The 27,911-nt window shown below is 41.5% G+C and overlaps 1 protein-coding gene across 9 annotated transcripts; it reads right to left on the reverse strand.

Annotated features, from left to right (window-relative positions):
- Positions 1-281: 281 nt before the first annotated feature.
- CCDC181 (coiled-coil domain containing 181) lies at positions 282-27,663 on the reverse strand. Of its 9 annotated transcripts, none has more exons than XM_074973738.1 (7): positions 27,466-27,481; positions 23,373-23,414; positions 20,835-21,001; positions 5,290-6,234; positions 3,424-3,570; positions 2,619-2,773; positions 293-1,314 (listed from the first exon to the last, which is right to left on the reverse strand). In XM_074973738.1, the coding sequence occupies exons 3-7, from the start codon at positions 20,976-20,978 to the stop codon at positions 1,152-1,154; spliced, it is 1,554 nt and encodes a 517-aa protein (XP_074829839.1). In that variant the 5' UTR covers positions 20,979-21,001; positions 23,373-23,414; positions 27,466-27,481; the 3' UTR covers positions 293-1,151. The 9 variants fall into 9 exon arrangements, with proteins under 9 accessions (XP_074829872.1, XP_074829862.1, XP_074829839.1 ...); XM_074973730.1 differs by lacking the exon at positions 27,466-27,481 and adding an exon at positions 27,281-27,430; XM_074973714.1 differs by lacking the exon at positions 27,466-27,481 and adding an exon at positions 27,010-27,194 and having other exon boundaries at positions 294-1,314.
- Between the last annotated feature and the right edge of the window lie 248 nt (positions 27,664-27,911).

Genomic DNA, 27,911 nt, shown 5'->3' on the forward strand with positions numbered 1-27,911 from the left:
CGATGGTGGAATGAACAGCATGACTTTTAGATTATCAAGATAGGGACACAGAAATTAGAGCCAACGTTGTTCCAGCTTGGTTTGCTTTAACAATTAGATCGGGGTGGCCAACCTGTGGCTCCGGAGCCACATGTTGCTCTTCAGAAGTTAATATGCAGCTCCTTGTATAGACACCAACTCCCAGGCTGGAGCTACAGGTGCCAACATTCCAATGCTCACTGCTAAACCCCTGGTTCTGCCACAGGCCCTGCCCCCACTCCACCCCTTTTCATCCCCTCTCTCTTCTCCCCTCCAGAGCCTCCTGCATGCTACAAAACAGTTGATCAGGAGGTGCTGATCAGCAGGGTTGCCAGTAGGCAGGAGGTCCTGGGAGCAGGAGGGGAGCTGATGAGGAGCTGCTGACATATTACTGTGGCTCTTTAGCAATGTACATTGGTAAATTCTGGCCCCTTCTCAGGCTGGCCACCCTGGAATTAGATTAATAGATTCTAAAGGTAGAAGGGAAGGAACACTGATCAATGTAGTCTGAACCTCTTGCATAACCAGTCATGGAACAAATTAAAGCACCCTTGCAAAACTCTCAAATTAACAAGCCCTGACATAGAATGTTCTCCCCTGCCCTTTACCAGGATGGGTGGCAAGGAAAGAACTCATCTTTTACTTCCTGTCAGTAAGTACAATTTGGAAGGGTTCATTAAGAAGATATAGCTCAGAATGTAATCTGAGCTATATGAGTGAGGTGTTAGCCCAGAAACAGAAGAATGAAATAGTGATTCTTCTGTGAGATGTCACTTTGTCCATTGTGGTCTCTTCGAAGATAAATATAGGGTACACTGTCCCCTGCATGAACATACCAAACAACTAAAGCAAAGCAAACTTGCCACAGCTATATGGATATTTATTCTCACTTTGGCTCAGTGGGATTGAGAGCACTGCTGAGTCATACACACAACAGAATCAGGTTTGTCATTTCAAATTATAAATAAATAAATAAATGGTAAGTAGTAAATGCATTGTCAGTTAAGAGAAAATTTTTAAACCATTATTTAAAGATTTTCAAATACCATAAAAGGGCACTGGCTGTCAAGAACCACAGCTCTAGCCATAATAGGTATGTCAGCTGACACTAATATTCGAGACACATCAAACCTTCAGCTGTAATGGTCTGTGAAGCGGAAGGATTTAGGTTCAGAAATGGTGCAGAGGATATTCTGGATTTGTTTTGCTCTTCTGGCTTCTAGCCTAAGTTGCCTCGATCGCTCTTTGGCAGCCAGTTCCTCTGCTCGCTTTTCCTGTCTCTTTCTTTTTAGCCATCTGTGGAGAAAAACAAGTTTGGAAGCACTGATAGTGATTAAAAAAAGCTTTTGACCACTCACTGGCCATCACTTCTGGCTGTATTCAAAGCAGACAACTGTTCTCTTAATGGGTAGAGTTAACTAAAGCCACTGCATCACTTAGCAAACAGGCTACATCCAGGAATTAATTGTTTTCTAGGGTCAAAGCACATCAGGGAAACTAGTGGGACAGATCTACAAGAGAGTGTCAGCAGTGAGAAGGAAGAGTGGGACCTTTGCCTGAAGCAAATGCAGTCCCGTTTCCAGAAACCTTTACTGATCTACAGCCTATGTTCCCAATACAACTTCTTACTATGGGGTCGCACCTTGATCAGCAGGCTGGGAACCAGCAGGAGTTGGTGATGTTGGGAGGGGGCTGGGGAGGGCACTGGCTGAAAGCTTCAATTGGAGGAGTACAATAAGGTTGGGAGGAGGGTCAGAGGAACTGAAAGTGAGTTCACCAGACTAGTCAGGACTGGCCCTAGGCATCTGTGGATATTCAGACTGCAGGCCCCCCAAAACATCAGGGCTTAAAAGGGATGTAGTTCTCATAGTCTGTGAAGAATGTAAAGGACTCCATTTCTGTGTTCAAAGGATGGCACATCTGATAGGCCAGTTCTGCCTTCAATTCTGAGGAAGAATGTCCCCCACATACTTTACAAAGGTTAAAAATTAGACAGTAAGCTATGTTTTTCACAACATCTTGCTTTCTGGTTTAGAGAAACTAAAATAGTAAAGGGATTTTCAGCCAGCATCAGATCTAGATATTTTAATTGCTTTAAACATTAGCTGGACTTTCTTTACTAGGTGAAAGTCACTCAGCACTGGGTTGTGCACCTTGGCTAGAGCATATAGTATAAAACAGCCTTATTTTGTAGATTTTTCATACAACCAGCATCCCAAAATACTTGCATTAAATAATGACAGGGAAAAAGAAATTGAGAGGTTTTAAAGGAGAAATTTGGAAGAAGAGTGAGCATCAATGAGGCAGAAAGAGTGAGGCTGTACCAGATGTTAGGAACAACACAGGAGAAGGCTCTTACACCCATAGGAACAAAGGGGAGGCTAGTTCTCAAATCTTTGCTGAAATCCACTTCTTTCCCCAGCCACTATAATTCACTTCATTCAAAATATGTTGCTTCCCTTTCAAACATTTTGAAATGTAGCTTTCATAACAGATGCTTAACAAAGTTGCATTATAAAATAAATTTTATAATTTAAGTTGCTGAAAGACACAACATTCAGATTTCCTTGCTCCATAGAAAATAAGAGCCATAGACTTACTGTTTAAAGGCTCTGTCACATTCCTCTGTTCTTGGAAGGAAGTACAGGCACTCTTCCTGGCGTCTAAGGATTTCCGTTTGTTTTTCTTTCATTTGATCTTGGTGCTTTTTTTTAAGCCATAACCTGAAAGCTTCCTCTGGATCTCTGTTCTCCTGCTATATAAAGCGCACGCACATACATACATACACATACACACACACACACACAATTAAATATGCTGTTTGTCTTTGAAATTAATATAACAGTACTACTTTGAACTTCTCTAGCATCTTCCATCCCAGGTTATGAAACATACTTTATAAACAATGTTGAATTTAGCCTCACAACCTTATTAAGTATTATTGCCCCCATTTTAGAACCTGAGACACAAAGCCCTAGTTCTAAGACTAGAGTTTTTGGCTGCGTTGTAACGCGTGTAAATTGCTTGCTAACACAACTGTAAATAAATGCTAATGGAGACACTTCACAAACATTAGTTCCTGGTTGTGATTCACCATAGGGCAAAGCTAAATCATCATCATATTAAAATGCAATATAGTAACATTTCTCATAAGTGATCCTAGGACCATAAAGGTCACATGAGCACAGCTTGTTGCATGATTCAAGTTCATCCTGTTAAAACTGGAAAATACCGAGGTATGAGCAGTTCTAGCACTTTTAAGAGAAAACAGTGTGGCAAACATGGAATATTCCTTGCTATGTTTATTTTTATAATGCTGAGCTGAGCAAAATAGGTGTAAATTTCAATTTTTCTGAATACCTACAGCACACTTAACGTGTATGGGATGGAGAGGTCTTAACTTACTCTACTATTTGAGCCTTCTAGTTCCTTTGCACGCTGAATTCGCTTCTCTTCCTGCACTTGTTCTTTTTTCTTCTGCAACCAAGCTCTAAAGACCATGTCATTCTCTCTCTTCTTTTCTTCTTCCTGTTGTTTTTTTTGTGCTGCTTCCTTGTGTGAAATTAAGGATTGAGTAATATCTTACAAGAAAGGTGTTAGTCTGACACATGCAAGGGGGTTCAGCGTCAGAGCAAACACCACAAATAGTCTTAATTACTTGCCCTAAAACATACTGAGAGAAATGGGAATAATCAACGGACACATCAAGTCAATACTATCTTGAGGAGAAAACTGGCCTTGAGCACCTCTATGATTAAGGTTATATTTGGAGGCTTTCATTCTAACCCTTATTATTACAACCTCAATTTCCAGAAGCCTTCCATGCTTTGTCTCAAATCACTGGAGGTTCAGTAGAAGTGGGTCAGGACACTTTAAACCAGATCTACCCTACGGCTCTAAGTGGTTTAAAATAAGTTTCACTGACCTGTTTTCAAAATTCATTACAAAATACCAAAATACCACTCCTTTGAAGTCCAAATATCTTTTTCCCTGAAATCTTTTAGCAATTGTCTTCAAAAACTGACAATTGTTACACATTTTTGAGGTCTCTGCTACACATTTAATCTTTCAGAAACTTACTTTTCCTACTACATATTATTTTTCTGAGAGCCAAGAGGAATCCTAGTACAGTTTCTTCTCTTTAGTACATGATTATAAAATAAAGGCACTGATCTAGCCTACTCAAATAGGTCTGTCTAAGGCCCGTTCTACACAATGGAATTTGATCAGTAGAACTACATCACTCAGGGGTGTGGAAAAAAAAAAAATCTACCTCCCCCGAAAGATGCAGTTAAACCGACCTAACCCCCAGCGTAGACAACACTAGGTCGACAGGAGAATTAGCTCCCACCTCTTGGGGAAGTGGATTAATTATGGCGATAGGAGAAGACCTCCCATCAGTGTAGGCAGTGAGTGCCTTCAGTGAAGCGCTGCTGCAGCAGTGGCACTGCAACATTTCAAGTGTAGACAAGCCCTATGTCTTGTTTGAAATTGCTGTCCTACATAACACTGTTGAGAGTTGAGTACCTGAGTTGTTTTCCATTGAACCCCTACATAAAAAACGCAAGTAATTCCCACAAAGGAAACCTTTGAGGTTGCTTGAGGGCAACACTCACCCACACAAACCTTTAAAAGCAAGGAAATGTCCAGTTACAGTAGCCTTCTTTAGCATACTTTCACCCCCACACACCACATTCACCAACAGACTCTGCCGCTCTTTAAATAAGTTCCATATACTGCCAACATATACATCAACACACTACACACACCACATTCCTTACAATCACACTTCAATGCAAACCTTTAACTCCCAAACAGGTCCCCATGGGAAAACCATATATCACATACTTATTCAGCATACAGATTCTAACAATGTCACAGAGGTCAGAGTTAAGGTTTTGGATTGAAATGTGATGGCATGTGGGGCATGTGTGTGTACTCAGTTACTGTACATGGAGATGTATGGGACTTATGAACAGAAAGGAAGAGTGTCAGTGAAAATGGTGAATGTGATGGGGGTAGGCATGTTTATGGATATATTAAATGGACGTTTCCTTGCTTTCCATGCATGAGCGTTGCCTTAACTAGTTTTTAATGAAAGAGGGTTTTTTGTGGATTTGGTTTATAAGTGCAAAGTATTATTACATCATTGGGGAAATGGAAGAAATGATCAACTGAATGGCTTTTGAGAAGCAATATTTCCCATTAAGTTTGAGAAACACAGGAGGTCTGGTGATCACTATGTTCTGGTTATTTCCTTTGTACTCTCACCTCTTTCCTTAGTTTCTCTTTCCTTTGTTGCATCTGTTTTTGCATCTCTTTTTGTTTCGGTGAAAGACCGTAGGTGAAGCTTCTCAAAGGAACATTTGCAGACTGCACCCTGCGGGGAGTTCTTCCCATTCCCCCACTTCTTGCAATGTTGATAGCTGAGTTTGGGCGATACTTAGGGTTAGGTGGAGGCTTAGGGGAACAGACAAACTCTTCTCCAATGGGAAAGAAAGTATTTACCCCTTGCTGCACTGAAGGCTCTTCCTTTCTTAGACTGGGAGCGCCAAAAATAATGGAATGGGAAAACTTAGGAGAAATAGGTTGAGCTTCAATGTCAGTGAAAGAAACACTTATCGGGGGCAGAAAGCCATGGCTTTCAATATCACGTAAACTCAAGAGTTCAAACTTCCCATCTTTCTCTACTAGGATCTTGCCATCCTTGTGTTCCTCATCCTTGCCACCATTAAGCGAAAAAGACATGCTTTCCAGTCCTGGCTCATTAGAAATATGCAGTTGAGACAGCCTACTTGAAACAGCCTCTTCACTTTCAGGATCATTTTTATAAGCTTCCGTATCTTCTAGAGGGGGAACTTCCAGATCTACCAATTTATCTTTGAATTTTAGTTTCCTTTCTCTATTCTCATCCAGAGGTTCTTGGTTCTCCAGCAGCTTGTTGGCTTCTTCGATCTTTTCCAAAATATAGCGCTTTATTTCTTCATCATCTTCCTCATCCAGTTCCTGTTGGTTTTCCAGCTTGGACTCCTGGATAGAGCTTTCACTGTCAGTATCAGATGTATGATCCAATGGTTTAACTTCGAGTACGGATACAGGTTTTTCTTCATTTGGTGGACTCTCCTCCAGATCTGCATCAGGCTGAGGAAGCTGATCTACACATTCTTCTCTTTCCTCATTGTCTTCGTCAATATTTGCCTCTACATCCTCTTCATTCTGATCAGGATTTTAAAAAGAAAGTGAGTCCTCCTTTTTAAATTGTATAAGAAATAACCTCTCTAATAAGTTAAAAACTAACACTGGGTAGTTTATACATGCATAATATATCATTGAGGTTGGGACTCTAAAACCACAGAAATCAGGAAATTTACAGTTTAAGCTCCCATGGCAAAGAACTGAATATGCCCCTTTGAGCATATTACTCAGAATTATTACTCAGACTTTAAGGCCAGAAGGGACCATCATCATCGTCTAGTCTGACCTCCTGAACATTGCAGAGTACACCCAGTCCTGTAACATACCAATAACTTCTGGCTGAGTTACTGAAGTCCTCACATCATGATAAAGGTTTCAAGTTACAGAGAATCCACCATTTACAGTACTTGAAGCCTGCAAGTGACCCGTACCCTATCCTGCAGAGAAAGGTGAAAAACCCCCAGAGTGTCTGCCAACCTGACCCCGAAGAAAAAATTTTCCTGTCCCCAAATATGGCAATCAGTTAGACCCTGAGCATGTGGGCAAGACCCAACAGCCAGATACCTGGGAAATAATTCTCTGTAGTAACTCAGACCTCTCCCCCAGTAGTGTCCCATCACCGGTGGTTGGAGATATTTGTTGCTAGCAGTCACACATCGGTTACATGCCATTGTAGGCATTCTCATCATACCATCCCCTCCATAAACTTATCTAGATAAACGTTAGGTTTGTTGCCCTCACTACTTCCCTTGGAAGGCTGTTCCAGAACGTCACTCCTCTGATGGTTAGAAATCTGTCTAATTTCAAGCCTAAGCTTATTGATGGCCAGTTCATATACATTTGTTCTTGTATCAATATTTGTGCTTACCTTAAATAACTCCTCTCCCTCTCTTGTATTTATCCCTCTGATGTATTTATACAGAGCAATCGTATCTCCCCTCAGCCTTCTTTTGGTTAGGCTAAACAAGCCAAGGTACATTATAACGTCTCATAAGGTACGTTATTCTTCTGATCAGCCTCGTAGCCCTTTTCTAAACCTGTTCCAGTTTGAAGTCATCTTTCTTAAATGTGGGAGACCAGAATTGCACACAGTATGCCAAATGCAGTCTCACCAGTGCATTGTATAATGGTACTAACACTTCCTGGAAATACCTTGCCTGATGCATCCTAGGACTGCATTAGCTTTTTTCACACACATCACATTGGCGGCTCATATCATCCTGTGATCAACCAATATACCCAGCTCTTTCTCCTCTGTTGCCTCCAACTGATAAGTCCCCACATTATAGCAAAAATTCTTGTTAGTCCTTAAGTGCATGACCTTGCATTTTGCACTATTAAATTTCATCCCATTTTTATTACTCCAGTTTACAAGGTCATCCAGATCTTCTTGCATGATATTCTGGTCCTCCTCCATATTGGCAATACCTCCCAACATTGTGACTTCCTCAAATTTTATTAGCACACTCCCACTTTTAGCGTCAAGGTCATTAATAAAAATGTTAATGAAGATAGGTCCCAAGACCAATCCCTGAGGAGCTCCACTAGTAACCTCCCCGCTCCAGCCTGACAGTTCACCTTTCAGTAAGATCCCCATTGTAGTCTCCCTGTTAGCCAGTTCCTTATCCACCTTTCAATTCTCATATTAATCCCCATCTTCTCCAATTTAACTAACTTTCCCATGTGGAACTGTATCAAATGCCTTGCTGAAATCTAGATAGATCAGATCTACTGCATTTCCTTTGTCTAAAAAACAGGTATCTTCTCAAAGGAGATCAGGTTGGTCTGGCACAATCTACCTTTTGTAAAACCATGTTGTATTTTATCCCAATTACTGCTTACCTCTATATCCTTTACTTTCTCTTTCAACATTTGTTCAAAGACCTTGCATACAACTGAGGTCAAACTAACAGGCCTGTAGTTTACTAGGTCACTTTTTCCCTTTCTTAAAAATAGGTACTATAGCAGCAATTATCCAGTCTTAAATTCATAGATCGATTAAAATCCTTGCAATTTCATTTGCCAGTTCCTTTAATATTCCTGGATGCCCCCCCCCCAATTTAGTCCCATTAGATTGTTCAGGTTTGACTTTCACCTTGGGTGTGGTAATTTCTAATTCCGTAACCTCATTAGCCACCCTGCCATTGTATCTAACCTTCTCATTGCCTCAGTTTTTAATAAGGGTAAAGTATTTGTTTAGGTGTTGGGCTATGCCTAGATTATCTTTAATCTCCACCCCATCCTCAGTGTTTAGTGTTCCCACTATTTGTTTTCTTTCTTTTTGTTTATATGGCTATAGAACCTTTTACTATTAATTTTAAATCTCCTTTGCAAGGTACAACTCTGCTTAGCTTTTGGTAGTTCTCACTTCTTCCCTGCACTTTCTGACCTTCAAGAGGTAGCTTTCCTTGCTGATCCATCCCATCTTCCATTGCTTGTAGGCTCTCTGTTTTCTCTTAACCACCTGTTCGAGATGTTTGCTCATCCAGCTTGGTCTGCAACCCTTCCCTACAAATTTTTTCCCCTTACTTGGGATACAGGCTTCAGATAGTTTTTGCAACTTTGACTTAAATCATTCCAAGTGTCCTTCGCATTCAGTTCCTTGAGTTCTTCAGTCCAGTCCACTTCCCTAACTAATTCCCTTAATTTTTTAAGGTTTGCCCTTCTGAAATCAAGGACCCTAGTTGCAGATCTATTTTTGTTCAAACTGAATTAGCTCACGATCACTTGAACCAAGGCTGCCTCCTACAATCAGATCTTCTATGAGGTCCTCACTACTCACCAACAGCAAATCTAAAATGGCCTCACCTCTTTTCGGTTCACTAACTATTTGGTGGAGAAACACGTCGGCTGTCACATGCAGAAAAATCTGGGCCCTACTATTATTAGTAGCACTTGTCCTCCAATCTATATCTGGAAAGCTAAAGTCTCCCCTAATAACACAATTGCCGGTAGTCTTTGTTTAATTAAAAACATTAAAGAGGTCTCTATCCATATCTAAGTCAGATCCTGGGGGTCCATAGCATACCCGAAGCACTATCCCAGGGGAGCCTCTGGTAGTTTTCTTCCCGAAAGTGATATTGACACAGACTGTTTTATCCATTCCATCATTTCTAATTTCTTTACAGTCTACCTCATCATTAATATACAATGCTACTCCACCACCTTTACTTCTGTCTTTCCTGAACAACACATACCCTTCAATACCTGGACTCCAGTCATGATTACTATTCCACCATGTTTGTTATCCCTATAATATCTGCTTTCACTTCCTTCACCAGTAGTTCTAATTCCTCCATTCTGTTACCCAGGCTCCTTGCACTGGTATACAAATATCTTAGTTGTTTCTGCTTGGCTTTGCCCAGATTCCTCACCCAATTGGGTAGTCATTCTACTGCCAGTATTGCCTACCTGACTGTTGGCTTCATTGGTACTGACACTACTGTACGCCTTGCTGGAGCCGTAGGCATAACTAGCAGTGTGAGCCAAAGGCTGTGAACCAGAGTAGGCTTGGCCTTGGCAAAACAACACACTAGGTATCAGCTAACACCAAGTAAGCACATTCCTGACTGGACAGAATGGTATCAAAAACACAAATCTCTCAAAAAACTACCTAAACGCATCCCAAAGAAATAGTACAAGAACACATTGACCCCTCATAAGATAAGGATGTGATGGACAGGACAACGGATAAGAATGTTTTGTTCAAACTAGCAGGAACAAGGATAAGGGTGGCAACTAACAATGTCTGGAGTATAATACGTAACATGTTTGTATTAATGTATAAAAGGAGAAGTCATAGGAGGGGCAACTTTGTAATCACCAAGGGGACAGCATCCTGGTGTACTGACTGAGGGGGTACCTTGTCATGGGCATACATGTGTTGGTGTACCTGTAGCCCCTATGGGGCGCTAGTACCATGCTTTGTTGACAATAAGCCTGTCCAAGGGCCTTGTGCCACTGAACCGAGCCTGTGGTCTCTCTTATGAACACCACTGAGGTCTGCTGAATTAACATGCTGCACTGTCTGCTAGTGCAGCTGACACTGGAGCTCCGAGAACAGCAACACGCCACAGCACTAACAACAACTCTCTCTCCTCTTAATGTCCATTATCCTACCCACTGCTGTTCCTTTCTCCACTGATGTATTCTCTTCCTTGATTTTCCTCCTGGTCATCAGAATCAGGCATGGAGATTACATAAGTGTCTTCCTCAAGTTCCTAGTTTAAAGCTCTTTCAATCAGTTGTGCCAACCTCCATCCCAGAAGTCTATTTCTCTCCCTACTCGGATGGAGTCCATCCCATGAGAACAGCCCTCTGTTCATGAATGCCTCCCAGTGGTCAAACATCCCAAAGCCTTCCACCACTTCCTGAGCCATCAGTTGATCATCATAATCTTGTCTCATCTTCATTCTCATCCTCTATGAACAGTAAGAATCCCACTGAAGATCACCTGACCCTCTATTTCTTTAAGCGTCTTCCCCAGCCTGGCATAGTCTCCCTTAATGCAGTCCAGAAAGAATCTAGCAAGATTAGTTGTTCCCACATGAAGGACAAATCAGTGGATTCGTTCCTGCTCCTATTAGGATCCTTTTCAGCCTCAGGTCCACATCCATTATCTTTGCTCCCAGCGGACAGCACACCCCTCTGTTCTCTGGATCAGCTCTGGCAACATGCCTGTCGGTTCTTCTTAGTAGGGAGTCACCAGTCACATAGACCTGCCTCTTCCTGGTGTTGGAGTGAATCTTTGGCCCTCCTCCTATTCCTTCTGGCAGCAAGTCCTCTTGTCTTTTGTTCTCCCTTGCAATCTTCTGCAAGTCCTCCTGTATCCTCCCGGGGCGCTGAACTCAGGCTCTCTTCTTACAGAACTAGCCAATCTTTTCTTCCTTGCCCTCCCACCTTGTTACTGCCTGCTGTGCCCCTTCTTCATTTTCCAACTCAGCAAACCTGTTCCTGAGCTCTATTTCTCCCTCACTAGCCTTCTCCTCTACCTAGTTCTCATAGTCACATGGTTCCACTAACCACTTTCCATACCCAGTCTACCACTTCATCTTGCATCTGTGACTCTTGACTTTTCCTTTAAGCCTCGTGCCTTCCCGCAATCATCTGCTCGAAACCCCTCTCGAAATTCAACCATAGTTTCCACTTGCATCTCCAAACCTCAGATCTTCTCTTCCATCAGCTCTATTAGGCAGCACTTCATACAAAGCAAGCTCTTTTTGGGTACCTGCTCTAGAATAATAGACTCCCATAGCATCCGGTCATCTTCATTGTCTCTTCCATTCCTTGGGTCACTACCACTGCTGCCTCTGTATTTGTCATAGCCTTCCCTCCCAAGGTTCTGTCAAGGAACAGAAAAAACCAAATACCACACACCCACTTACACAAACTTCCCTTATAAACTCCCCTGTTTTCAGCTGGTTGTGCTGGCTCCTGTGCCGCTGGCTGGCCCATTCACTGTCTTTATAGGCCCTCTATCAGGGAAGTCCCACCCCCAGTCAGAGTCTCTCACAGCGCACTACCCCCTACCAGCCTCTGCAATTTGGAAAACACACACATGCACACAGACACACCCAAAAACACAAGAACTCACTCTCAGTCCCTTAGTAACAGGGGCTTGCCCCCTCCCACTGAACTCCCACTCAGACTCCACTGTTTTTGGCTCTGTTGGCTGGCTCCTGTGCCTCTGGCTCCTTTGTTGCCTTAACAAGCCGCCAATCAGAGAAGCCCCACCCCCTAATCAGGGCTTTGCTTCTCTCACAGCGCACTACCCCCTTCCAGCCTCTGCAAATATTCATCGGAAGAGGATCTTTTAGTACATGATCACATAATAAGGTTATAACTCAGTTTTCATGACGCTTGATTTTCGCTCCCTCATAAAATCCATAAAAAAAATCCAGTATCAGCTTCAGACTTGGTATATGAAGTATGTGACCAAGGCACAATTTTTCAACCATGCTTAAACAGGACAGCGCTCAGAAGTGAGTCATTAAAATATAGGTGTTAGTAGTGTTCAAAAGTTCATTTTTGTCACTATGTAGCATAAAAATGGAAAGAGATAAAACTCAGTTTACTGGACGTATCTGTCAAGATCTAATGCACAGGATTAAATATAAAGGAATACAAAATACTTTGTACATGCATTCATGGTTATCAAGAAAAATGATTTATCAGTACTTTTAAGCCATGTTCATGGCTCACCTTTTAAAGTTGCAAGCAGCTCTCCTTATTTTTTGACCCCCTTCTATATTTGTTAAAAATAGCTCATTTTGTCTGAAAAGTCCTAGTTGTAAGGAGAAATATTTGAGGATTTGAACACAAATGCTTTTTTGAGCTCCAGGTTTATTGACATGTCCCATTTCTGCAGATTTCTCTAAGTCTTTTTGGATTCCTATAACTCAGAAAAGAATTGCTATCTCACAGTACCTGGAATTCTTCGAGATGCATTGTCCCTATGTCAGGCTGGAGGGAGGTTACCAGTGGGGTTCCTCAGGGATCGGTTTTGGGACCACTCCTTTTATTACTGACCTCGGCACAAAAAGTGGGAATGTGCTAATAAAAAGTCTGCGGATGATACAAAGCTGGGAGGTATTACCAATTTAGAGAGAGACCAGGATATCATATAGGAGGATCTGGATGACCTTGTAAACTATAGTAATAGGATGAAATTTAATAGTGAGAAGTGTAAGGTTATGCATTTAGGGATTAATAACAAGAATTTTAGTTATAAGCTGGGGACGCATCAATTAGAAGTAACGGAGGAGGAGAAGGACCTTGGAGTATTGGTTGATCATAGGATGACTATGAGCCGCCAATGTGATTTGGCCGTGAAAAAAGCTAATGCAGTCTTGGGATGCATCAGGTGAGGTATTTCCAGTAGAGATAAGGAGGTTTTAGTACCGTTATACAAGGCACTGGTGAGACCTCACCTGGAATACTGTGTGCAGTTCTGGTCTCCCATGTTTAAGAAGGATGAATTCAAACTGGAACAGGTACAGAGAAGGGCTACTAGGATGATCCGAGGAATGGAAAACCTGTCTTATGAAAGGAGACTCAAGGAGCTTGGCTTGTTTAGCCTAACTAAAAGAAGGTTGAGTGGAGACATGATTGCTCTCTATAAATATATCAGAGGGATAAATACTGGAGAGGGAGAGGAATTATTTAAGCTCAGTACCAATGTGGACACAAGAACAAATGGATATAAACTGGTCATCGGGAAGTTTAGATTTGAAATTAGACAAAGGTTTCTAACCATCAGAGGAGTGAAGTTTTGAAATAGCCTTCCAAGGGAAGCAGTGGGGACAAAAGACATGTCTGGCTTTAAGATTAAACTCGGTAAGTTTATGGAGGAGAAGGTATGATGGGATAACATAATTTTGGCAATTAATTGATCTTTAAATATTCATAGTAAATAGGCCCAATGGCCTGTGATGGGATGGGATCTGAGTTACTACAGAGAATTCTTTCTTGGGTATCTGGCTGGTGAATCTTGCCCATATGCTCAGGGTTCAGCTGATCGCCATATTTGGGGGCGGGAAGGAATTTTCCTCCAGGGCAGATTGGAAGAGGCCCTGGAGGTTTTTCGCCTTCCTCTGTAGCATGGGGCCTGGGTCACTTGCTGGAGGATTCTCTGCTCCTTGAAGTCTTTAATCCACGATTTGAGGACTTCAATAGCTCAGACATAGGTGAGAGGTTTATCGCAGGAGTGGGTGGATGAGATTCTGTGGCCTGCATTGTGCAGGTCAGACTAAAGGTCAGAAGGGACCATTATGATCCTCAATATCTATGAATCTATATTCTACTGTTAATGCACATGCTCCATGTCTCTGACATCAGACAAATCTTACTAGCAGTGCCTGTCTGACCCATGTATGTGCCCTACCTATCCTAGTGCCCAGTACCAGTGATATATAGGGCAGTGCAGGATCAAACATTCTAGTTCCTTCTCTACCATGAATCCACATAGTTTAAAAGTTATCTGAAGCAGACAGAAAGGAGGGTGGGTACTGGAATACACATAGGGACAACACGCCTCAAAGAATGACATTTACTGTAAGGTAAGTAACTTTTGTTTCTTGAGTGCTTGTCCCTATGTGTATTCCACTGCAGGTGACTTCCAAACCGCCGGTAAAGCAAGGAAGTGTGGTCTCATTAAGACTGACAAAACTAGGTTGAGGTCCCACATAAGCATACGTTTAAACACTGGAGGAAATACTCTCCCTAGCCTTTCAGTCATCTAGATGTGTTAAGGTGAAAAAAAATACAGTAGAATTGTCTATAGATGGATGGAATGCACTAATGGCCACTAGATGCACCCTAAGAGAACTGAGTGAAATATCCCAGGTTTTTAACAATCTAATGTAATCCAAAAATCTCTGATATACTAGATTAAAAGGGTAAGAGTTGACATCAGTCAGATACAAACCTCTTCCACTGTGCATCATAAGATTTTCTTGTAGAACATTTCCTACTACTGATTAGGATTACTTGGACTTCAGACGAACATGATCTCTCTAACTCAGACATTATCTAAATACCAAACTGCCAGGTGAAGGGTGGATGGATCAGGAAGGCCAACTGTTCCTTTGTCTAGAGCAGCGGTTCCCAAACTTGCTCCCCTGCTTGTGCAGGGAAAGCCTCCGGCGGGCCGGGCTGTTTACCTGCCGCGTCCGCAGGTTCGACCTATCGCGGCTCCCAGTGGCCGCGGTTTGCTGCTCCAGGCTAACGGGAGCTGCTGGAAGCGGCACAGGCCAAAGGACATACTGGCTGTTAGATGTTAGAGGCAGACAAATCATAGGACGGATGGAAAAATGAAGCAGCTCTGAAAGCCAAGATAATCGTGGCGATCTCAAAGCTACCAAAATAACTTTTGCTTTGATTGTTCTCAGTACCCTTGGAAGAAGAGGAATTGGCAGGAATGTGTACATTAGGGTTTCTCACCACTGAAATTGAAAGACAATCCATCAGAGAACCTGGACTCTGTCCTTTTCTTGCAGAGAACTTCTGACATTTCTTGTTTGTGTCCGTTACAAACAGATTTACTGCTGGCTGACCTCAACAGCTAAAGACGGCTTGTACTGCCTAGTCAAAAAGCAGTCATTCATGATCCCTGAAAAAATGCCTGCTGACATTACCTGCTAGTGTTTTGTACACCCAGTAAATGAACTGCTGACAGAGTGATCTGATGGCATGTGCACCAATTCCAGAGTCTTATTACTTCTTTTCACAGGAGGGAAGAATATCCTTCTCCCTGTTTGCTTATGTAATATACTGCTGTTGTGTTGTCTAACAATTTAAATGGACTGATTTGGAATAATTGGCAGAAATTGATTGCATGCATTGTAAACTGCTCTGAGTTCAAGTATGTTGATGTAAACCAAGATTCTTGTGGAATCCAGGTTCTTTGCACTAGGGGCCCATCTAGATGGGCTTCCCATCCAAACAAAGATACAAACAACAAAGATGGAGTTTGTCATGTGGTGTTATGTAGGTACATAATGCAATGTGACCTGGCAGACAGCTACAATATCCTACGGTTATTCAAGGACTTGACTGCAGTTGATTTATTCAATGGACATGGTCTGAAACCTCTCACAAGGCCAATTGAGCTTTGACTACCCTAGAGTCCAATCTCACTCCTACAAACTCTGTACTTTGCATTGTTCTTATTCTGAACCCCATATTTTGGAAGAGATGAAGAGGACTGGGCACTGACTCTTGAGCTTTTCAATAAGATCTCCCTTCGACTAGCCAGTCATCTAGATACGACTAGACTTATCCCTTTTTGACACAGATATTACTACTAACATCTTCATGAATACTCTGGTGCTGTTGATAGGCCAAACGGAAGCACTCTGTGTTGGTAGCAATCTGGATTGATGATAAATCTTAGGAAGCTCTTGTGTGCTTTCATCTAGGTGAAAATAAGCATCTTTGAGTTCGAGAACAATCTCCTTGAACTAGCAATGGAATTATTGAGACTAAGCTGATCATTCTGATTCTTAAATGACAAACTGAAGAGTTTAGCTGTCTGAGATCTAAAACGGGTCTTCATCCTCCTGTGAAATAAGGACGTATCTGGAATAAAAGCCTCTCCTCCTCTGTGTTGAGGGGATACTGTTTCTACTATCCCCAACTGTAACACAGAAATTCTATGTCTTGTAGAAGAAACCTCTCGGTAGAGGGGTTCCTAAAAATGGACAAGGAGATGGACTGTAGGAGATAAAAGTGTGAATTAGTATTTTATGAAAGGCGGTAACAATTTCTAGTACCCATTTGTCATGAGTCCTCTAATTCCTCTAATGGAATTTGAACGGAGTCAGCAATGCTCTTCAGCAATTCATGAAAGGATTTAAACTCATCAGGATATAAGGATGAGGCTGATACAATTACCTCATCAAGAGAAGAAAATAAAAGACTGACTAAAGCTGAAGTTTCTTCTTCTAATTTAAGTAGTTTACAGGAGAAAAAATCCCCTGCAGTGGTTGCAACCCAAACATTGCAGTAATGTGGTGGTGCCCAAAATCTAGAAGCTGAAGTTCACTGGAAGTGGATGATAGTACAAACAAAAGTGAACCAGACTAATCATCCTTACGTTTCAAACTAAGAGAAATGTAAAAAGCAAACAAACAAACTGGGGAACTAATTAACTTGGATTTTTTTAATTACTTCAGTTGAAATTTATCAAAGGTATTTTGTAATACAAGTGAAGAATTTTTTAAAAAAATATAGGACATATGCCTTATTTTATTGGTATCTTTAAGGCTGGTGTGGTAAACATAATTCTGAATGTCTGAATGTTAATGGCATAACAATCAAACCTTGAATACATATTATATGTGACATGTTCAATTGAATGGAGAAATAATCCCAGATAATAACATTCAGTTGTTTCTCTGTTTCTGCACAGAGCACATGACTTCTAGGGTTGTGATCTTATTTACACAAATGAGGGACCTCTGGAATCATATTTCTCTGTATATGTACCACTTATAGAAAAATGTGGGCTTAAGTTTTTAATTAAAAATAAGATGCATGAGTTTTAAGACATTTTTAAATCAACAGGATTGCAGTTTGACAAAACAGGAGAAAAGAGGAAAGGAAGTGGAGGTAGGACAGAAGGGAGGAGGAAGATGATTGGGAAAGGGCTGGCTGACTGATGGCTGGCTTCTCTGTTGCATGGTACACATCAGAACCAATATGAGTAGAAAGGGGGTCAGAGGGAAAACACAGCTATATAGTAATAAACCAACACCATATAGTTAATGTCTATACCCCACTTTGAAGACAAAGTGCTACGTAGATAACTATACCCTCTAACACTACTGGTACCATACAGAAGCTCACCTCCATAAGTCCTGGTAGAGTCTAATGAAAAGGCACTCTGAATGCCTTATTCATCTCTTACGTGATCTTAAGTAAAATTCAAACATCTTCATAAGTTCCTGCTGTTCTGCATAACAAACTCCTTTGCTGCTTTTCCAAACAGGAAGGGGGGGGGGGGGGTGTGCGCATGCGCGCACCTGTCAGCGACAAGACTGTGGCCAACATTCCCTCTAAACTTTCTTTGTGCTGAGCAGGCTACAAACTCCACTGAGGACTACATTTTTGTCCTTGGGAAAACTTACACTTTGCTATTTAAAAAGAGGCAAACCCCTCTCAGAACTGTGGGAGAGTAGACAATTGATTGCAGTTGCTTTTTTGAGAGATCACACTCGACTGTGTAAATAAGTATTCCAGGACTGCTTAAAGTATGGATTATGTAAATGTGTATTTAAGGACTTCAGAAAATGCCTAGTTCTGACAGGACCTACTACAACGGGTATCATGTAAATGTGTGTCCAGGGAGTTTTAAAGACCTGTATTATTGTGCAGTATTGCGCCAATAGTGGACCATTCAGCTGGAAGCAGGTCTCAAGCATTCTACTTCTAGCAGAGCTGATCACAACTTAATTAAGTTGTGAAGTGTTGCTAAACACTTCTGTTCAAGATTCTTATATTTAGGCTGTATCTACACTGCTACTTTCAGCGCCAAAACTTTAGTCATTCAGGGTTGTGGAAAAAACACACCCCTCAGCGACAAAAGTTTTAGCACTGAAAAGCGCCAGTATAGACAGCTGTGCTCCCGGCTATAAAGCTACCACCCCTCGTTTGGGGTAGTTATTTTTTTATCGCTGACAGAGCTCTCAGCTGGCGATAAAGTGTGACTACACTGCCCATGTCACAGCTCTGCAGCAGCCGCACTGTAACACGGGCAGTGTAGACATACCTGTTACTCTGTAGCACAAAACAAAACAGATTTTTGCCATGTTCATGCAATAATTAAAAAAAGGGGGAAAATGTCACATTACTGATATTTGAAAACCAGTTACTGTAACTGTTCCTAAAATACCTAAAGTAACTTCTGTGTCATGGTCAGGAGCTTCAGGTCTCAAGGGACCTCTCTACCATCCCTTCCCAGGAGCCCCTGCCACCCCCACCCCACTCCTTATCCTTTCTGGCTGGCCCCGAGAAGCAGATGAGATGTGCTGTCCTGCTGGGGATAGGGGTGGAGAAGCCCATCTGCCAACTATATCCTAATTCTGCAAACACTACAGATTGCTCACCCCATTTGGGGTAACTTTCATCCTCTCTGCCCCTTGCTATTCTGGTGTTTTTCCCCTTTGCCACTGTTTGGCAGTGCCTCTACTCCTTTCTTAACCCCACTTCTACCCCATCCCTGATTTTGACTCTGCCCCATATTCTGTCTGTTTTACCCCCCTGTGTATACAGTTTTCTCTCCTGCACAAATTCAGCCTATCCCTCCTCTCCAGCGTGCCCCCTCTGCACCTTTTTAGTCCGTATGAACAGAAGACAGCACACATCATGATTCCAAGTGAGAGCAGAGTAAGGGCAGAGGCTTCAGCAGATGTTACTGAGCATGCTCAGATTGCTTGAGTAAGTTCAGGAACAGAAAAGTAGCAAATTGCGCCAGAGACCAGTTTGTGCCAGGTTTCAGAGCAGTAGCCATGTTAGTGTGTATCAGCAAAAAGAACGAGGAGTACTTGTGGCACCTTAGACACTAACAAATTTATCTGAGTATAAGCTTTCGTGGGCTAACGCCCACTTCATCGGATGCATGCAGTGGAAAATACAGTAGGAAGATATAGATATACACACATACATATATACATACACACACAAACAGAGAACATGAAAAAATGGGTGTTGCCATACCCACTATAATGAGAGTGATCAGTTAAGGTGAGCTATTATCAGCAGGAGGGGAAAAAAAACAAGAAAAACCCCCACCTTTTGTAGTGATAATCAGGATGGCCCATTTCCAACAGCTGACAAGAAGGTGTGAGTAACAGTAGGGGGAAAAATAAGCATGGGGAAATAGTTTTACTTAGTGTAATGACCCATCCACGCCCAGTCTTTATTCAAGCCTAATTTAATGGTGTCCAGTTTGCAAATTAATTCCAATTCAACAGTTTCTCGTTGGAGTCTGTTTTTGAAGTTTTTTTTGTTGTAGTATTGCCACTTTTAGGGCCTGTAATCGAGTGACCAGGGAGATTGAATCAATTGAGTCACTCGATTACAGACCTAAAACATAGCGTATGCTATGTAGCTATGCTACAAAGGACCAAGAGGAAGGCAACACAAACCCGTTTTCCATACACAAAAAGCAACCATTTGCTCTCAGTCTGATCTGTTAACTTAAACAAAAAAAGAAAGAACGAAAGTAAAGTTGCTATGAGAGAGCACAGTCTCCCCCACCTATTACAGTCTGCATTGAACTGAATACAAAATAGCCATCCTTAGAGATTCAAAGGTGCAGTACACAGAAAACAGTCACATAGCTAAAATATACCACACAGATGAGATGCAAGCTACAGGAAAAAGGCCCTACTCTTATGAGCTCAGCCTTCTATTAGAACTGATTGCATGCCTCCAGAGGTGATGATGTGAAAGCTGTGGTCTCCAAAAGGCCCAGCAACAGTAGGACTTGGGAGTTCTATCCCATGTGGTTTTACACTTGAACTGGAGGATATGGCGCTCATTTCTATTGTTAGCGTCCCATTGGGGAGGGTCTTTCAGTCCCTCCACTCAACAGAGGCCAGGAAGGAGAGAAGAACAACAAGAGTGGTAGGAGGGCAGTACCAAACATAGCCTATCAAATAATGAATTTCATAATCAGCTTCCATTTTGGCACTAATTCCTCTCTCACTGCATCCCTCCATATTCTCATCTTCATGTAATTTGGAATGAACCAAAGTTTGAGTAGCAAAGTGGTATGAGGCAACATAAAAAATTCATAATGGGAGTTGCACAAATGCTTCACGACCACCAGCTAGGAAATGGAAGAAGTACTTTTGATCCAAGCACATTCTCTTTGTCCCTATAGGGAATATTGGCTTTTCTATTTTAAAGACCGGAATGATCTGAGTAACTGGAAAAGCCATGTACACTGCATCTCTTTCAACTAGAATCCTGAATACCCTTTTCCTAGTTAAATATCAGCATGTTTACAATTACATACATATTTCAAATCAAACTTTGCATTGATTATATGTGGGGTTCAAGTTGTTAAAAATCTGCAAGTCTATTGTAAAATAGTTAGCATTTTCCTAATCAAATACCTCTGTTTCCCCAGGGTCATCGTCATCTTCTTTTTCTTCATTAATAAACCACTCAAGATCCTTTTCAAAATCATCCTCATATTCTGCACTTTCTGTTGAATCACCAGCCTCTCTTAAGTCATTAGTGTCTTTCTTGTCACTCATTTTGGCTTTGTGTTACAGCAATGCTACAAGAGGGGAAAATATCCTTATTTTCATAAGATTTTTATTGACACACAACAATATACTGTTGATACCTGTGGCATATAGGTAAAGTGGTGGACAATACCACCACCTAGCTACTGTATTTCTATAGCACCTTACAAGAGAGGCTCCCAATGGGGTTTCCATTATGAATGGATTTAGCCTTTCAACCCATGAAGTAGGGAGATATTTTCATTCCCACCTGTAAAATGGGGATCTGAGGCACTGAGAAGTAAGCTGACTCATCCACAGTCTTAAAGAACGTCATTGGCAGAGGTAGGAAGAGAACCCATGACCTCCTAAATTCTAGTCCCTATTCTTTAACCATTAGACCAATTTTGCATGTATACCTACAGTGCTGGTACCAGATAACATCTCTCCTACTGCTTCCATTCCAGTTTTTCTTTGTTGTTCTCTCTCTCTCTCAATAGCTATAAAAACAGCAGTGGAGATGTTTCATTTATTATAACAATACATACTGGGGAGGGCAATCCTGCCTGTGGCAGTGGCAATATATTTATTCCCTTAACATGTTACCAGCATAGGCACCACTAGTTCATTCAAAGAAGGTACTGAAACAATTCTCACAGGTTAAAGCCAACACAGCAACAAACTGGGGCGCACAATGTCCTAGAAGAGACCTTTCATAGCTTCCCATAGAACAGAGTATTCAAAACAAGAAGAGCATGATACATCAGACACTTGACTGGAGCCAGTGAGAGTCCTAAATCCAAAGCAGTTGTAGAATCAAACTCTAAATAACTGGTTCCCATTTAAAATATGTATTTAAAAATGCCTCCATTTCCAGCTTAAACAACAGGATTTAGGTGTGGGGGTAAAAACATGTCTTTCAAAGAGTTGAGCATGAGGTAATTTTAAAATTGATTACCAAACTATCAAAATTGATAATTGAGAGAAACAATTGGATGGAATTATTAACTGATTGTTTCTCATCTGAGTAGTTCAGGGAATACAAAAGCCAAAAATAGAGTTATTGATAGCTATTAATTTGTCCCACATTCTACCACCAAGAACTCTTTTCTCATGCATTAAAAAATGCCAACCAACCAAAGAAACAACTTTAAAATAAATGAAAAGTTTTTATTAAAATTAGTAATGGAAGTAAAAATAAAAGAAAATATTACTATTCAAAAATAATGAGCAGGTAAGGATTACATAAAAAGTAAATAAATGAGTGATACAATATGTTAACTACACAAAAGAAACCATATTAAAATAGGAGTATACATTCTAGAACTACATAAAAAAAATCAAAGCATCAATACCACAAAACAAAACAAATAACCACAATTAAACATCTGTGTCATTCCATTAGTCATTTAGGATACAATACCACTTTGAAAAATCAACTAAAAGAGTACAGCATGACTGAAAAAGGCAGCACTACAAATCCTTAATATAACTCAAAATCATATTAAAGAAACAGTACTTTATGAGTACATACAGATTTGAGTGAGGCAACTGAATCACAAAATAAATGCAGGCAAATCCACTTCACACCACCAGGTTTCTATGAACTAACATACTTGAGCTATATCACAATCTTTAAACTGAATTAGGAATTGAATAAAACAAGGCAATACAATTTTAGCATTTTAAACTAAACAAGCTTTAGTAAAGCCAAGTAGTAACTTCTTTTGAATACTCTCAGGAAAATGCTTTTAAAACTGACTGGGAGAGTCAAGAGAATAACTTCAAAATGATATGACCACTGTAAGCACAATATTAATATTTAGGGTACGCACATGCATAATTACTGTTACAATTTTCACAAAACATTTAAATAGCAAAACAGAATAGTTACAATAGCATAAGGATTAAGCTGAGTTAATTAGGAGATGATGAAAGGCATGAAAGGTATAGTTACCATGAAATGCAGCAGTGTAAAGTTAAGACTTAAGTCAAGAATGGTGAAGTAAGGTGTCTTTAAGAGGCAATGTTGGATGCAACAATGCAGTCCCAGTTAATTTATCTAGAGGAAGAGGATGTTTTGTGAAAATGTTTAAGTCTAGAGTGAATGCTGGAAATTTAAGACACAAAAGGAATATCAAAATTCAACTTGCTCTCAGAGCTTCAGTTAGACAAAGAAATTTCATTCACAGTCTGAGGTTTCTCTCAAACTAAAACGAAGACAGCAATTAGTAGGTTTTCATAATTTTAGAATGAATTCTGATAGGGCCATTTTTTAACAGGATAAGTATAGACAAACTACAGTTTGTCCAGACTACACTACAGTTTAAATGAAATGGGGAGTATGAAAAGTTATTCTCTCTCTCTGCACACACAGCAGCATGAACAGCAGATTTTGAAGCGGGAGGGTGAAAAAGAAATTACCTGTCACTTGCTCACTCACACAGACACAGGCAAGAGCAGTGCCTGTTAGTTTGGCAAAATAGGCATGAAAGGGAAATAGACAAAGGCAGTCAGAGTAGGGGTTTAAGTAGTTAAGCCTTTAAAGCAGTTCAAACTGGAATAAAAGGCAGCAGGCTAGTAACGCTAACGCCAAAAGGTACAACACAGCAAAGGCTGAGTTTAAAGCATATAGCATATAACCAAATGCTTATAATTTCATGTTGTTAACATCTTTAAAGAGTAGCCAACATATTTTTAATAAGCATGGGCAATGATTAAATCAGCCTTAAAAGAATAAGAATACAACCGTATCTGTGCATTAATACAGTGCTAGTTAAAACAGTGCTTTAGGTGCTATAGCAAAGCTTATCTCTCACAATTCTAAGAGCCTAGTTTTTGGTTGTTAGCATGGAAAGGAATTTAGGTTTCTATTATGCTGACCGCAGTAAGCTTCTTGTTCTTTGGATTTATTCACAATCTGTCTTTCAGTTATTGGAACAGAATAGTTTGGCAATATTCCAATGGAAGTTTTAAACCTGGAATTATGCAACATGGAAATTTGGTCCAATTGGTTGATTATATAGGAAAGCAACATAGTTCTTTCCCCAAGGAACTTCTGGTCTTCCTTCAGAGTCCAGAGTTCACCTATGGGTTTGCTGACAGGAAAACAGTGATTACCCCAGTCTCTATACTGAAGCAGGATTGTTTTATCTCACCATTCAGTGTGGAGACTGATATCACAAAAATCCATCTTGCTCAAGAGCTATCTATTTCTTTAGGAAGGCAACCTCCTTCCTAAGGTTGGTTTCTGGTAGAAATGTATGCCTGGGACCAAATATTCCCCAAGGATGTTATCCATGAAAGACTCAATTAAAAAGAGTACCTCTCTCTCAGGAGATGAAATGTTAGACTTACTCTAAGGTGACTCACTTCAGCTAGAAGTGACAACAGTTCATGGAACCAGGCAGCTTCTTTATAGTAGGAGCATTGATCTTTGGTAGGCAGATGGTACCCTTGCTGGTACAGTTACAGCTACCCTTGGCTGGCATAGGTCCAATTATTTTATAGGTGTTGTTTCCCGTTGAAATATATGGATGCAGGGGATTCCTATCCAAAAATGGTCAGATCTGATAGTTCACCTTCCCACTGAATAGTTGCAAATTTTGGGGGAGCAACGTGCTGATCACATTGCTGGAAATCTGTCTTTTCAATGACAGGTCAGGAAGAGCTGCCCTATTTGTGTTTGCCCAGGAGAGGGCGTTGTGGTCTGGCAAAAGTCTATCTTTCAGTTCTTTCTCAAGTCATTGACTCATCAACACAATCAATTTAAAGTCTTTTTAGTAACTGTGTTGTTTATTCTTCTCATAAAGTTATATATAGTTATAATAGTCCTTTCGCATTCTGTGATATGTTGGTGCAGTTTTCTTAAAGTTTTAATTCTGGAGTTCAATATTCATTGTTTACTCAAAAAATTTTCCAAAAAGGAATTTATCTATTTCTGCTTTAAATATTGGAATGTTATCACACAAATTTTGATTACATACTTAATAAACTTCACTAATTCATTATTAAGTTCAACTTTCTATTCCTAATAATCAGAAATACTGCTTTAATAATATATATTTTATTCTGGGTAATTTTACATTTACTAGGTAAGTACAACCAAAGTAATAATATTCAACTATAAGTTAATTCTTAGTCATAGTCTCATACTGAAGAACAGCTATACTGGATCAGACCAAAGGTCCATCTAGCCCAGTATCCTGTCTTCTGACAGTTGCCAATGCCAGTGCCCCAGGGGGAATGAACAGAACAGGTAATCATTAAGTGATCCATTCCCTTATTGCCAGCTTCTGGCAAACAGAGGTTAGGGACACCATCCCTGCCCATCCTGGGTTTACCATTAAACTTCTAACCCAATATTTCATGTTAACATCTTATTACAAATTGCATATTCATGAGTTATGGACCCCAACATAGGGTAGAAGTACTTTGTAAACTAGCTGGTACACATGAAAAGAGCATGGGTTAGTAGAACTAGGATATCAGAGACAGGATGGGAAGGAACTTTGAGAGCTAAGCGGTCCCAAATTACGTATGGTGCTTTATTATACTTGGACAAAAACTGCTTGAGAAATTAAGAAACAGAACAAATAAGAACAGTGCACTACTCATTCAATATGTTCTATTCTTCTCCATCACGTGATGTAAATCGGCATAGCTCCACTGACTTTCACTAGAGTTAGGCTGACTTACACCAGCTAAGGATCTCTCTCTCAAGTGCAGTTAGCTAGCACCTTGCCCTTGCACAGGAGTGAACTGGATTATTTAGTGAGACTTCTCTGTCTCTATTGTACTGTAATCCTCAATCAGCATAGTAAAGTAAATAAAACTGTTTTTATTTTGTTGGATAATAATCATTAAAAAAAAAAAACCAAAAAAGTTACACACAGACCACCATATTCAGCTGTAAAAGCTCTCCACTTAGGCCAGGTCTATATTTAAAAGTTTTGCTGGCTTAGTTATGCCTGTTACAGGTGTGATTTTTTTTTATGACTCAGCTATAGAAGCAAAAGTGTGCTTTTGGCAGCATAACTTATTCTTCTCACCAATATAGACATACTGGCAAAAGTTTTGTGAATAGACGAGGCTTTAGATGGTAAGGTCTTCAGATTACTGGCTGTCTTTGTTATATGTTTGTACACTGCTTAGCACCGTAATCCAATTAAGAAATAAAAATAAAATCATGGCAGGGACTTGACATGCACAAAAAGAAAGAAATTCAACATTTATAAAGTTGCAAAGTTCTAAGCATGACCTAAACTCTATCACATTGCACACAGAGTACACAAAACAAAAAAGTTATGGTCTTAACAAAAAAATTACTCTGTATGAACAAAAGGGTGTAGAGGGAAGACTAATCATTACCATAATTTTGCATTAAGTTCATGAGACTAACCCTTTGGTAGACCTTGCTAACTTATTTGCCCCATTAATACAAAGCAGTTGTAAAATCTGTAATGCTCTGGACAGAACATTTCCAGTCTGCCTCTGAGACATTTTTTTCTAGCTCCTAGAAATAAAATCACAAGACACTATGTTTATAACACCTTCCTCCCAACCTATTGCAACGTGCAACAAATTCATTAACAAATTAAGAGCAAGTATCCCCCCTGCGAAGTAGAGTAATTTTATTAAGATAATGTTGAAATAAACAACGGTACAGAGTTCAAGCATAGAAGTTCCTGGTTGTCAGGGGATAAGGTACAGGTTATCAAGGGGTACAAAATGCGATTTAGGAGCTGGTGGAACAAGGATCACATAATAATCTGCAATCTCCCCGACTGGGGGGAAAGTTTAACCGGTCAGAGTATAGACATCGAGATATGGGGTAAGTTATCCACACAACGGCTATGTTCAGTATGCTGGGTACAGTGAGTGAATACGGGGGTGGGGATCTACTAACTCCATTTTACCTATGTAGGGAAAATGAGGCACGGAGCGCAGACAGGGGCTTGCCCAGCGCATGAGTAGCAATGCAAAGCCAAGCAGGGACCTCAGTCACCTCCAGCAGACTCCAGCCCTGTGCTGGGAGCCCCCGCGGGGCTGTCCAACGTACCTTTCTCCACCGTATGAATGTTCACGCTGCAAAGGAGCCAGTCACCACCCCCCCGCGTCGGAGATAAGCCGCCTAGTTCTGCCCTGCGGCTAAGCGCATTAGGGGCCAGCGCAAGGGCCCATCCCAAGGGCTGGACCGCGCGGCCGGGTCGCGGCGCGGGCCTGGAGCGAAGCCGCCCTGCATCGCCAGGGCGCCCGCTCTCATCAGCGAGCGGGCGCGGGGCCCAGCAGCAGCTCGCAGGGGCCGGAGGCGGCAGGTTCCCCGGTCTGACCTTTGGGGTCGGGCTGGCTCCAGGCAGCTCGGGGGCCGGCTCTGCTCCGCGCAGTAGGAGCCAGGACTCCAGGGTTCTGCGCCGGGCTCCGGCTCCAGCACCCGCCGGCAGCCCGCCTCATCACCGCCCCGTGCCTCGGACGCCACACCCTGCGCCCCGCCCCCTCCCCTCGGCCCCTCTCTCGCCTGCGCACGGTGCCGGGAGCCCGCGGCGACTCGCGTTGCCATGGTAGCAGCGACCAGCCGCAGTTCCCCTCACTCACCCGTAGAGCCCAGCGCTGAAGACGGCGGGTCAAAAGGGCCAAACTTCTCTCTCTGTTCCGTTGCCTAAGCAACGAAGAGAGGGCTGGCTGAAGTCTCGTGAGAAAATAGACGAGAATTCTGCGTGTCCCGGTTTCTATGGAGACCTAGATCACGCTTAACCTGGGTCGAGGTTGGAGTGCCGCCATCTTGTATGGTTGCCAAGGCCACCCAGAGCAGGTGTGTTAGCCCTAGAGCTAGCACGGGCTGCACCCACTGCCCGTGTTCCCACATCCAAGCCCCACTTTCCTGGGGAAACCGCGCGTCCAGCCAGACACGCAGCCCCAGGCTGCCGCCTCACACCACACGCCATATGCGGCGCTTGAGGCCTT

Source organism: Natator depressus, chromosome 1 (genome assembly GCF_965152275.1).
Source record: "Natator depressus isolate rNatDep1 chromosome 1, rNatDep2.hap1, whole genome shotgun sequence".
Lineage (NCBI taxonomy): Eukaryota > Metazoa > Chordata > Testudines > Cheloniidae > Natator > Natator depressus.

Coding starts and splice junctions, on each gene's coding strand:
- CCDC181 (XM_074973750.1), bottom strand. CDS start 20,978: ATGAGTGACAAGAAAGACACTAATGACTTAAGAGAGGCTGGTGATTCA. Junction 2,774..3,423: donor TAGAAGGCTCAAATAGTAGA/GTAAGTTAAGAC, acceptor CGCTTTATATAG/CAGGAGAACAGAGATCCAGA. Junction 1,315..2,618: donor TGTGACAGAGCCTTTAAACA/GTAAGTCTATGG, acceptor TTTTCTCCACAG/ATGGCTAAAAAGAAAGAGAC.